This window comes from Citrus sinensis, chromosome 3, assembly GCF_022201045.2.
Source record: "Citrus sinensis cultivar Valencia sweet orange chromosome 3, DVS_A1.0, whole genome shotgun sequence".
Taxonomy (NCBI): Eukaryota; Viridiplantae; Streptophyta; class Magnoliopsida; order Sapindales; family Rutaceae; genus Citrus; species Citrus sinensis.
Genome location: NC_068558.1, coordinates 33725473 through 33737139, shown reverse-complemented (window position 1 = coordinate 33737139; position 11667 = coordinate 33725473). Strand labels below are relative to the sequence as shown.

The window sequence follows — 11667 nt, the reverse complement described above, 5'->3', positions numbered from 1 at the left end:
AGGTTTGTATGAAATAACAAGAAGGATTCTCTTCCAGTGATGGTGAGCATTTGATATGCAAGCTTAAGAAATCCATGTTTGGATTGAAACAAAATTCCTGTTAGTGGTGTTCAAAATTCCACGATATTTTCTGTTCATTTGGATTTGTGGAGAACCATATAGATTATATACCAAAAGATTAGTAGGGGTAAGATTTGTTTCCTTTCTATATGTGGATGATATTCTACTTGTAACAAATAATAAAGGGTTGCTTTGTAAGGTGAAACAATTTCTCTTTGAAAATTTTGACATGAAGGATAGGAGTAATGCATTTTATGTCATGGGCATTAAGATCCATAAGGGCATATTTTGAGGAATTTTCAGTTTGTCTCAGGAAACTTATATAAATAAAGTGTTAGAGAGATTTTAGATAAAAAATGTTTGCCAAGTTCAGCTCCCATTGTGAAAAGTGACAAGTTCAATCTGAACCAATGCCTGAAAAATGATCTTGAAAGGGAACAAATAGAAAATATTCTATATGCATTTATTATTGGAAGCATGATGTACGCTCAGGTCTTTACAAGACCTCACATTGCATTTGCTATTGAAATCTTTGGAAAATATTAGAGTAATCTAGGTTTCGACCACTGTCAAAATCATTTATCACTTTGATGATTTCTTCATTCATGATTTTATCTTTAAAAGTTATCATCGAGTGATCCTGAAGTGTTTAAGTTGTTAATCCCTTGTTCTTGTGAGCCACTCTTCGTTCTTCCAAAATCAAAGAACCATCTAGTCAAAAGAATTGAAGGAACAAGCATTCCTAGCTTAAATCTAATTCAAAAAGAGACTTCAACTGATCGATGAAGAAATAAACGAGCCAAGTTGTGCAAGTTACCTAAAGAATTGAACCGTGCATATAGTTAAGAGTACAAGAAAAGAACTTTCAGATGGTTTAGAAGGCCAATTTCCGGTGGAATTTTTCCGAACAATTGGTTAAATGGTAAATACGAGTACTCAAGCTTAGAGAGGTTACCGATTTGAGGTGAGATGATGCCAAATAATTCACTGAAGGTCAAGATGAGAAAGATGAGGAAACAATGAGAACGAGAATTCATGAAATGTACCGTTTAATCCTGTGTTTTTCAGAGTAATATTACTGACTTCCCACATGGTTATAATAAGTTCCAAATCAAGCGCAAGGGCTTGTTTTGGTTGAATTACCAGGATCAAGTGTCCGTACAATAGATTGGTTCTGACTTTGATCAAGGCTAGTCTTCCATTTGAGAAGAGAATATGCTTCTTTTGTAGAATCTGAAGAAGCAGTACGTGAAAAATTTAACACTAAGTACAGGATCAGAGAAACAAGTGAAGAAACTACAGTGTTTGACCTTATTGAAATTGTGCAAGCGTGTAATCATCAAACTGAGAACATGATACAGAAACACAGGAAGTAAAAGAATTTGTGAGTCGAAATGTCAAGTGATTACTTCGAATTGGACGAAGAAACAAGAGGAGAAATGAATAAAATAAAAATAACAGACTAGGTATTTTCATTGTCTTATTTCTTGTATTTTGCAATTTCAACAAGAAACGATATAAGTTAAAGCTTAAGGCAGTCGCAAGAGATCTTTGACGAACTCTCCTTTAGATTAAGATAGCTACTGGTCAGTCGGCTCCTAGTTTCTGGATATTTATTTAGCTATGATTGTCAAACGGAAGTGTGCTGTTGGAGTTATGTGGCCTAAGAGCATCAACCGTGTTATTAGTTCAGTACTTAAATGAAGGAATCTAGTTAGTTTCTTTTCGAAGGGAATGTTATTAGTTTAATACATGAAGGGCCGGTCTTGGCCGGGCAGCTGCACTAGTACTGTAGGAGGAAATTTCTCTTATAGTGTGGGTACAATGCCGCATCAAGCGGGCTCTAAATACAGTGGCCTGATCGAGCGGTTTTTGAGGGGCGATATTTGGCTAGAATGTTTTCAATACGATGGCCTCCGCTTGCCCTGCCTCCAAAGTCCTATCTCCTCTAGTCCTGAAGCTTCAGATTATAGTGATACTGACCTTTCCAAAGCTGCATCTAAGTCTCACTCGTCTTTATAATAGGCCCAAGCAAAGAGTTCAGTCCGAAAACATACTTGGGATAAAAATAATTACTAGTACATTCTTCTGCATCCAAAATACTTTAGTGTGAAAGCAAACATCTTGAAACCATTACCGCTATACATAGTCAGCTCTAATTGTAAAAGGGGATATGTAAGTGATAATGTCAGAAAACTTACAGCATGTTCGTGCCCTTCCTTCCAAGTGCCATTTCCTCTGGCCCTGAATCTTCAGAGGATACAGAGATCCTGACCTTCTTGAAGCTGCATCTAAGTCATGCCCTTCTCTGTAATTGAAAGGATCATCAAATTCCAACTCCTTCAATAGTTCAGCCTGATATAAATTAGAACAACAGCAATATGAGTTCACATCCTGAGGGTAAAGTCATCCAACCAAATTCTTTCCCTGAAATGTCGGAGATATGTTTTCGTGTGTATGTAACAACTTGACCAGTAAGCAAAAATCACCTCTCACTTTTATCGATGTAGTGAAACAATTAGCCAACATTTATAGATGTGGTGAAAAGATTGGCCAACATTGTTAGAAGCTAACAAGATAAAGTTCTATCTGATCAATGATTGTCACATGTAATCATTGAATTTTTCCTGGTTAAACACTAGACTGTAACAAAAACAAAAAAGTGTATGTTAAAATTCATTAGAATAGCCAAAAGCAAGGGAAGTGCTTACAGAGCCAGGTATGAAGCAAGGGAAGAACCACACTTGAATTTTCTTCGACTTTCAATGCAACTAAACTTGTTTCCAAGTTTTCTTAAAAACAAAAAAATTGTTTTCAAATACATGTCAGATTTTTTTCTTGCTGCTCACCGCCGCAGAAGATGTTTGACTTCAAATGACTCGTTCTCTAGATGTTCTTCTAAGAGCAACTATTAAGAAAGTAGGTTCAAATCTCTCTGAATTAATGAGGGTAAAATTCTCACAAATAAATGCTGGTGATAAAATATTCATCATAAACATCAAAGTTGTGCTGCGACACAAAACAATTAATTAAGGGACAGGCTCAATTGATCCTGAAATAAAAATACCAGCGTTAAAAAGTATACATACGGACGTTCCGTTTTGGAAATGCTAATTGATATGCCTTTTAATCCACTACGACTGTAAGAAAGAATCTCATATTGTCTAGAATAAGCATGTTATTATAAAATCGAGCGTTTACCATTATTTAAGTGTTTGCGCTTCAGAATTTTAAGCAGAACTGTGGGAATCGCATGAATATCAGAAATAGATTTCAGTACAAGAGCAGAAGGCTGAATCATTCCCTAGAAACTACAACTAATTGTTTCCCAACATTGCGGCCACTGAATAGACCAACAAGAGCAGCAGGAGCATTTTCAAGACCATCAGCTACGTCTTCAACATAAACAACCTTGCCTTCTCGGATGTAAGGCAACACAGCATCCAAAAACCTCGAGTACTGGGGAAAGTAATCGAAAACAACAAATCCTTCCATGCGAATCCGTTTATACACAACGTTCATCAAATTGTGCACACCCTCAGGCTGACTGAGATTGTACTGTGAGATCATTCCACACGCTGCAATGCGTCCGTGAAGTCTCATGTTTAGTAGCACTGCATCCAGCATTTTTCCCCCTACGTGCTCAAAGTAAATGTCAATGCCTTCAGGAAAGCACCTGGAAAATTAATTAAAACGAAGATAGAAAGGCTCATCAGTAGTGATGTTTGTTTCGACATAGCATGTGAAATAAGCAATAAAAATCCTCAGCTATAACCTTTTCAAAGCAGCATCCAAGTCGTTCTCCTCTTTATAATTGAAAGCATCATCAAATCCAAACTTGTTCTTTAGTAGTTCAACCTAGCATAACATAATCCAATCAAAGAACTGCATAAGATCATCCAAGGACTGCAAAATTTTGAATTGCAATTACCAATTGGGACTGCATTGGAATTAACCACACCTTTTCTCTACTGCCAGCACTTCCAACAACATAGCAACCCATCAACTTTGCAAATTGCCCAACAAGCTGACCAACTGCACCAGATGCTGCAGAAACATAGATGTATTCGCCTTTCTTTGGAGCACAAATTTCATAAAAACCAGCCCAAGCTGTCATCCCAGGCATACCTAAATAAAGCACAAACATAAGGCACATAATTATTGAGAGAACCAAACTTGAAATGCCTATGGCTTCATCTGGTAATGTGAATTGTCGCAAAATGACAACTCTAGTTGGATGAAAAACTTGATCTACCAAACAACCATCGTTGACATCTATTTTATTTAAATTCAGGTGAACGTGGACACAAAACACATCTACTGTCAGTTAAAGACTTAATAATTTGAAAAAATAAAAAGGATCCTATTGCTTTTTTTATCAAATAACCGTGGAGTAAAATCATGCCAACTTCCTAATTTCTCAACTACTTTTGCGACTGTTTACCAAGAACTTTACAACAGTTCTAAACGGAGCCTAAAATCAAGAAAGAAAACAGAATTAACTAACCAAGAATTCCAGTATAATAAGAAAGGGGAACATCAGTGTGATGAATTTTAAAGAGGCCCTGAGGATTTTTTATGAGACTATACTCTTCCCACCCAGTTGTTCCCCAGACTAAATCTCCTTTCTTGAATTCTGGGTGTCCTGAATCCACCACCTTAGCCACTCCAAATCCTTCTATGGGCTGCATTTTACACCATCAACTTAATGAAAACCGAAAACTACTTAAAAAAAAATCATTGAAAATAAATAAATAAGAATTTCAAGTGCTTACAGAGCCAGGAGTGAAAGAAGAGAAATAAGGATCTTGATTAAAGGACATGCGAGCTCTCATGTAAGGATCGCAAGACAAGTAAAGATTCTTGACAAGAATTGCATTTGAGCCTTCCTCTACTTTCAATGAAATTGAACTTGCTTTTACCAACATGTCTGTCTCTTTGGGAAACCCTTCTACGTAGTTCTTTAATATCACCTGCTTGTTGCTCACCACTTCACTGTTAGCCGCCATTGTTGCTCTGTTTCTTCCTTGTTTCACTCTGTTTCTTCCTTCGGTTGCTGAGTGGCGGTGTGTTTGAGGCTGCAGTGGCCTGAGTTTCTCTTTATATTGTTACGTGGTAGTTACAATTTTATATTTAATTTTAATTTTAATTTTTATATTTTTTGTGCCTCATATTTCACGGCAACACGTGGTCGGTTATAGTGGCTAGAGTTTCTCTTCATAGTTAAGTTCTCCTTAAGTTTGAACACAACTTCAGTCGGAGTCCCCATTCTTGACTAAATGGAAAGGAGGGGAGAAAAGAACGATAGAGCTAATGAAAGAGACTACAGAAGAGTCGGGAGAAATTAGAAGATGGTGGAGGAAAAATTAGAATAAAATATAGTGATATTTCTATCTCAAATTGTCTAAACTCACCCCATTTGAAAATAGTAATTAGGAAACTGATAATATTTTTATGATTTTAAATAAAAATTAACAATTAACTAATTAAATTTTCATGTTTAAAGTTATGGCACAAAGAATATGTTTTGAATAATTTAGTCATTTATAATGATAAAATAATCAAATTAAAATTATGTTCAAACAATGTTAATGATTAATAATGGTCAAAATATTTATGTATGGAAAAAAATATAATTGATCAATTGATTAAACTTTTTCTTTATCTTGAATTTTAAAAACAATGTGAATTTTTTTATAAATAAATTTTTAAAATGGGGTGAATTTAAACAAATAGTGAAATAGAAATATCTCAGTCCTTTTAAAAATAAGAGATATTATATAACACCCTAGGCGAATCCCACATCGGCAAATCATTGGAGAGATATGAGTTTAAAATGGGTGATCCACACTTTAATTGGCAAGATCCGTTTTGAGATGTATGAGCACTTCAGAAACAAAACCGTGCAGGTCTTGTTAAGGCCCAAAGCGGACAATATCTTTTCAGGTCTGGGTTAGGTCATGATAGATGGTATTAGAGCGGCTCCACGTGTCCTCTAGAGCGATAATGGGGTCAACCTCAACGAAGACGCTGAGTCCCTAAGGAGGTGTATGTATGTCGTGACCCAACCCACAAGATATTGTCCGCTTTGGACCTTAACAAGGCCCGCACAGTTTTGTTTCTGAGGTGTCCATGCATCCCAAAACGCATCTTACCAATTAAAGTATAGATCACCTTTTATAAACCTAGATCTTGTCTTACTAATGAAAGTATAGATCATCCATTATAAACACAAATCTCTCCTATGTTTTGCCGATGAGAGATTTCCTAAGGTATTATATAAGTAGCATACGTGCACTGAAATTTCCACAATCTTTTTGTTATTGTCGATAGCCACATGCATTGAATTGTGAAACACATGGTGTCAAATAATCACATTGTGAATTGATGGGAACTCCTCACTAGAAAACAATTTTTCAGCAAACACTCCGTTTTTCGTTTTTTTTTTTTTCATTTCATATGATTCACGTGTAAATGATTCTTTTATGATTAAATTTAGGTGGACCCTAAAAATTTTAGATTATGATAATTTTTTTTCTTGTTCTTCTTACTTTCATTTACGTTTATAATTTAGTAAAAAAAGTTGGCTTGAATATAAATAAAGTGAAAACATAAATACAAGACTCAATAAATAAATACAAGACTTAATCTCATCCACTCATTAAACAAAGAAATATAAGAAGAAGGAAAAAAAATGACAAGAAGAGGATTCTTATTCCAAAATTTTATCCCAAATTATATTTCAAATAATGTGATATGTGATGTGTTATTCATTAAGTGATTGATAATTTTTTATAATTTTCAAGTGAATTAATTACATTAACCTATCATTTAATTGATGAATATCACAATATTTGAAATGAAACTTGGGATAAAATTTGAAGATATGTAATAATGAAATTAAAAATTATGTAAAATACAATTGCCTTTCTTGCAGTGCATTATGCATATATAACTTTGACCAGGAAAAAATAAAGTTTGTGGTTTTGTCCTATAATAGGGCAGATGGTCTCCAACAAGCCCAGTGAGTATTCAAACCCTGGCCCGTACAACATTTTTGGGCTGATTATTTAATTTTCACAATTTGAAGGAACTATTTAGCAAAACTAAACTAGAGGCCGATCCATCATCATTCCTACATGATGCTTCGGCTGGTTGATTCTTGTAAATGAGCTTCACATCCTCCAAGCGAATTCCAGAGCATGGATTCTTATAGAACTGCAGTCGAACTTCACAACTTCTGTTCCAGGAATATCTTGACGTCTGACATCACTGATTTTAACAAAAATATGCATGAATTAAATTGGCATTTATTCATAGCTTTTACACATTTTCATGAAGAAATTTTTGATGAATGCTGGAATCTGGCCAAGCTCGTTAACGACCTGGGGATCCCGTCAACACCTGAATCTTCGACCTCCTGTGGAGCAGCTCTGCACTTCAGTTGTCTGTGGGCGAGCAGATGGCCTTAATCACGTTATTGTTGTGTCCAATCACCTGCACTCACAATAATCCATTAGAGGGTGCCATATTTTTTCCCGACGATAATATTTCGACGCACAAGTCAGTACTCAGGCCTTTTTTAGGAAAACGCTTGTACCACTCGCTTGTGGTTTTTTTATTGTCATAGTTATACGCTCAAAGAACTTAATTTTTTTTTTTTTTTTTTAGAAAATCTCTCTCCTTCAGCCCAAAAAAATCCTCCCCCTTTCCCTCAACACTGTGTCGTTTATACTCATCCGAAATACTCAGTCCTGTCTCCACGATCATTTATGGGTTGGTGGCACCATTGTGGGTAAGTGGAGTTGTAACCACGCTTGAGTAGGTCTCACGCCCGAATTCTTAGGGAAAACCCAGGTCCAAGATCCGACCCATTGATCAATCAAGACTTCGATCATTTTCAACTAGAATTTCTTGTCCCCTACCCCAACCAAACGAAGCACCCGAGCGGCTAGAACATGGCTCCTCGCAGATAAGAACCCATAATGAGCTGGCCTTCGACGAGGAGAGCAATTTTCTGCTTATGAGTTCCTGGTCGTCTTAATTTTGGCCACAAACACTAGTCCCCCAATTTCTAGTGCTGAGAGTGAAGCGAATCAGAACTGGAAACTTGGTAGATTACTCTTCCATTAAGTTGCTTTTTTCCCTACTCGACCTTTTGATGAATGGCTTATGTATTTCTAGTCTTCACTTCACAAACCTACTGGTGTCCACTCATTTGAGAAGTCTCGTCGTCCTTAACCCTAATGACGTGGCGCAATCCAGACTAATCATTTGAATTTGAAACTGGCGGCTTGCATTTTTAAGATGCATTTATTCAACTGACACGCCCGTTACTCGAGATAACTCTCTCTCTCTCTCTCATCATTTAAATCCCTAGGTATAATTTTTTCTCCCTCTTCTAAACTCATCATTCATCTTCTTTTTAAAACAAGAAACACTTCAGGCCAAATTTTTCTTCGCCGCCGCCATCACCGCCACCGACACTCCGTCAATTACTAGTCATTCTAGACACCATTTTCTGAACCCACCCCTGGTTGTGTGCTGATTAGGACCGTGTTGCTATTTTTTATTTGGTCTTAGGATTTTGTTTTTTATTTCAGCAACGTCTAGGGGAAAGGAAAAAGTCATCGAGGTTGACAGTGGTGACGAATTAGAATTTCTACCCAATATGCTTAGAGAGCCTATCTTCAATCCTTAGATCCTTAGTACTAGGGACGAACCTAGGACGATGACACCCGAAGCTTCGATCTCATCTAGCAATAGTAACTTAGATGGTTCAAATACAAGATGGACTTTTAATACCAAGCAGACTATAAGTGATAATGATAAAGGTAGTTCTAGTTAGAATGGGGATATGGGATCCGTCTAGGAGGAACTCGACCAGGGAACAAGAGAAAACTAAGCCACAAGACCTTGGTTGACCACTACCCCATCTACTATATGGAATCGACCACTAATGTAAATGATCTAAATAGGCTTAGGGAAGTTTATGGCATTCTTGACGACATTGATCTTAAGATCTGTGGCAAAAAAGATACTTTTAGTCACCCCCAAGAGGATAAGTTACTCTGTTCCTCCTGTGTTTTAAACTCGGGATGAGACTGGCTCTGCAACCGTATTTCGTTTACATACTTGGGAGGCTACACTTGGCTCCTGGTCAGCTAAACCCCAACGAGTGCTTTCTGGTTTGTTCATTCTGTGGAATAAATGTGGACATAGTTGATAACTCTAGGAAATGAGCGTTATTATATCAATTCTAGACTTGAATCAAGATTACTTAGAGAACAAATAAGGTGCTTTTATTACATTTTGGTTACCTTTTGCATAAACATTCATTTTAGTTGAGTCTTAATAAGTTTTGCTTGAATCAAAGTAATTTGTGCTAAAAACAGGTGCACAATTGTAGGGTCTCAATTCATGAAGGGATGTTGAGGCATTAGAAGAGCAAGAGGAGAAAAGAAGATGACCACAAAAGAAGTAAAGCACAATCGGGAACGAGGCAGTGTTGTACAACTGTTAGAGCAACTAGTGCTGCAGCAATCTGGGAGCAATGCGGAAGAAAACTTAGGCGCGGGTCAGCCTTAAAATCGCGATCTGCATCTTTCCCAATTTAAAAGCATGCACGCTCATGGGCTTTGGGTTTAACTATAATTTGCATTATAAAAATGAGGAGTGCACCACATAGAAGAGGAGAGCGGCAAGGCAAGAGAAGGGAGTTATCATCAAAATAATTAAAAAGGCAAGAAGAAAAAGATCAAGATTGAGAGTGTTGTTCGGCAATATTGAAGACTTGTGCAGAATTATTTGTCTTTTATCGTTCTCTACTTATATTTCTTTTCTTCCTTTAATTGTTTGATGTATTCCTTCATAATTATATTTATGTTTATTTTTCTCATTTAGAATATGAACTAAGTTACTTGTAGTTGAGTGACAAACAATCCAATGGGTTTTTGACTGTTTTTATATGTTGTTATGGCATTGCTGTAGCATTATACTCTAGTAGTTTTTATGAATATAACTGTTATTTTGGTTGACCACCCATTTAATAGTTTCAGTTAAGATAGAGCAGCAAAAGGGCATGTCTCAGTGGATATCATTAGAGTATTATTTGTTTTTAAATCGAGTTTCTTGGATTAAGTTATATTGAATCCCATAAGGGCAATACTTGAAGTTAAGATTTGTGGCACACTGGACATAGGTGTTCGAGTAACATCAATCCCTGTGGAGACGATCTTGAATACTTATCACTTTATTACTTGTTGTGTATACTTGTACATTGGCATTGATAGTTATTGCTTATAAAATTTACCAACAAGTTTTTGGCGCCGTTGCTGGGGATTGATTGTTTATTTTTAAAGTGTGAAGTAAATCGTGATAGCGCCAAATTTGACTTGATTCATTCTATTGATTGGTAGATCAGTACATGCATGCGCAAAGACAGATATGTGGTATTCCAATTAGATCTTGAGATTGAAAGGACTGTCAGGAGATTGCGAAAAGAACAAAGAAATTCAAAAACTGTTTCAGGCATGAATAATTTGCAGGAAAGGGGAAATTTGAACCCTCATGGGCCCTTACAACCAGTCAACATTCAAGAGGAGCAGAATGAACATGCTAACGGGAGGCAGCCAGGTAACAATAATATTATTTACATGGCTGATGATAGAGACAGAGCTATAAGAGAATATGCAGTGTTAACTCCGCAAGTTGTACACCCTGGGATCATCAGACCTGGGGTAGAAGCTGCAAATTTCTAGTTAAAACCAGTGATGTTTCAAATGTTGCAAACAGTGGGTCAATTCAATGGATTGCCAAATGAAGATCCTCATCTCCATCTTAAATTGTTCTTATAAGTAAGTGATGCTTTCAAGATTGCTGGAGCAACACAAGATGCCTTAAGGCTGAGGCTCTTTCCTTATTTCTTAAGAGATCGAGCAAGGGCATGGTTAAATTCATTACCATTTGACTCCATCACTACATGGAGTGAATTGGCTAATAAATTCTTAATGAAATATTTTCCACCGACAAAGAATGCAAAATTACGAAATGAGATTAATTCTTTTCATTAACTTGAAGATGAAAGTTTGTATGAGGCTTGGGAAAGATTCAAAGAATTACTTAGAAGGTGTCCTTATCATGGTATTCCTTGTTGCATTCAATTGGAAACTTTCTACAATGGGTTGAATCCAAGTACACGGTTATTGGTGGATGCTTCAGCAAATGAAGCCATGTTATCCAAATCTTACACTGAAGCTTATGAAATTCTGGAGAGAATTGCTAATAATAATTATCAGTGGTCTTTAGTCAGGCAACCAGCAACCAGCAATAAGGGGATCGGCAAGGGTACATAATATAGATGTAATTACAGCCTTATCAGCACAATTAACTTCATTGACTAACATGATAAAGGCCATGACATCTGCTCCAGCAACAGTAAAGCAAGTTACTGAACTTTCTTGTGTCTACTGTGGTGAAGAACATGATTTTGATAATTGTCCTAGAAATCCAGCATCAGTGAACCATGTGGGTAACTTTAATCGACAACCTCAGAACAACCCATATTGAAATACTTACAACCCAGGCTGGAAACAATACCCAAATTTC

At 36.5% G+C, this 11667-nt stretch overlaps 1 protein-coding gene and 1 non-coding gene across 2 annotated transcripts; both read right to left on the bottom strand.

The window, feature by feature from the left end:
- Positions 1-3220: 3220 nt before the first annotated feature.
- LOC102615811 (2-alkenal reductase (NADP(+)-dependent)) lies at positions 3221-5164 on the bottom strand. Its single transcript, XM_006478481.4, has 5 exons — positions 4836-5164; positions 4568-4745; positions 4022-4188; positions 3836-3918; positions 3221-3736 (listed from the first exon to the last, which is right to left on the bottom strand). The coding sequence occupies exons 1-5, from the start codon at positions 5067-5069 to the stop codon at positions 3358-3360; spliced, it is 1041 nt and encodes a 346-aa protein (XP_006478544.2). The 5' UTR covers positions 5070-5164; the 3' UTR covers positions 3221-3357.
- A 5934-nt stretch (positions 5165-11098) lies between these two features.
- LOC127901542 (small nucleolar RNA R71) lies at positions 11099-11206 on the bottom strand. Its single transcript, XR_008053782.1, has one exon. It is a non-coding gene; the product is annotated as a small nucleolar RNA R71 (small nucleolar RNA).
- Positions 11207-11667: the final 461 nt, after the last annotated feature.

Bases quoted from the DNA above. Each gene is read 5' to 3' on its own strand.
- LOC102615811 (XM_006478481.4), bottom strand. From the start codon at position 5,069: ATGGCGGCTAACAGTGAAGTGGTGAGCAACAAGCAGGTGATATTAAAG. The intron at 4,189-4,567 runs GTTAGTTAATTC...TGCTTTATTTAG, and splicing joins TTATTATACTGGAATTCTTG to GTATGCCTGGGATGACAGCT. The intron at 3,737-3,835 runs GTTATAGCTGAG...TTAATTTTCCAG, and splicing joins TTGGATGCTGCTTTGAAAAG to GTGCTTTCCTGAAGGCATTG.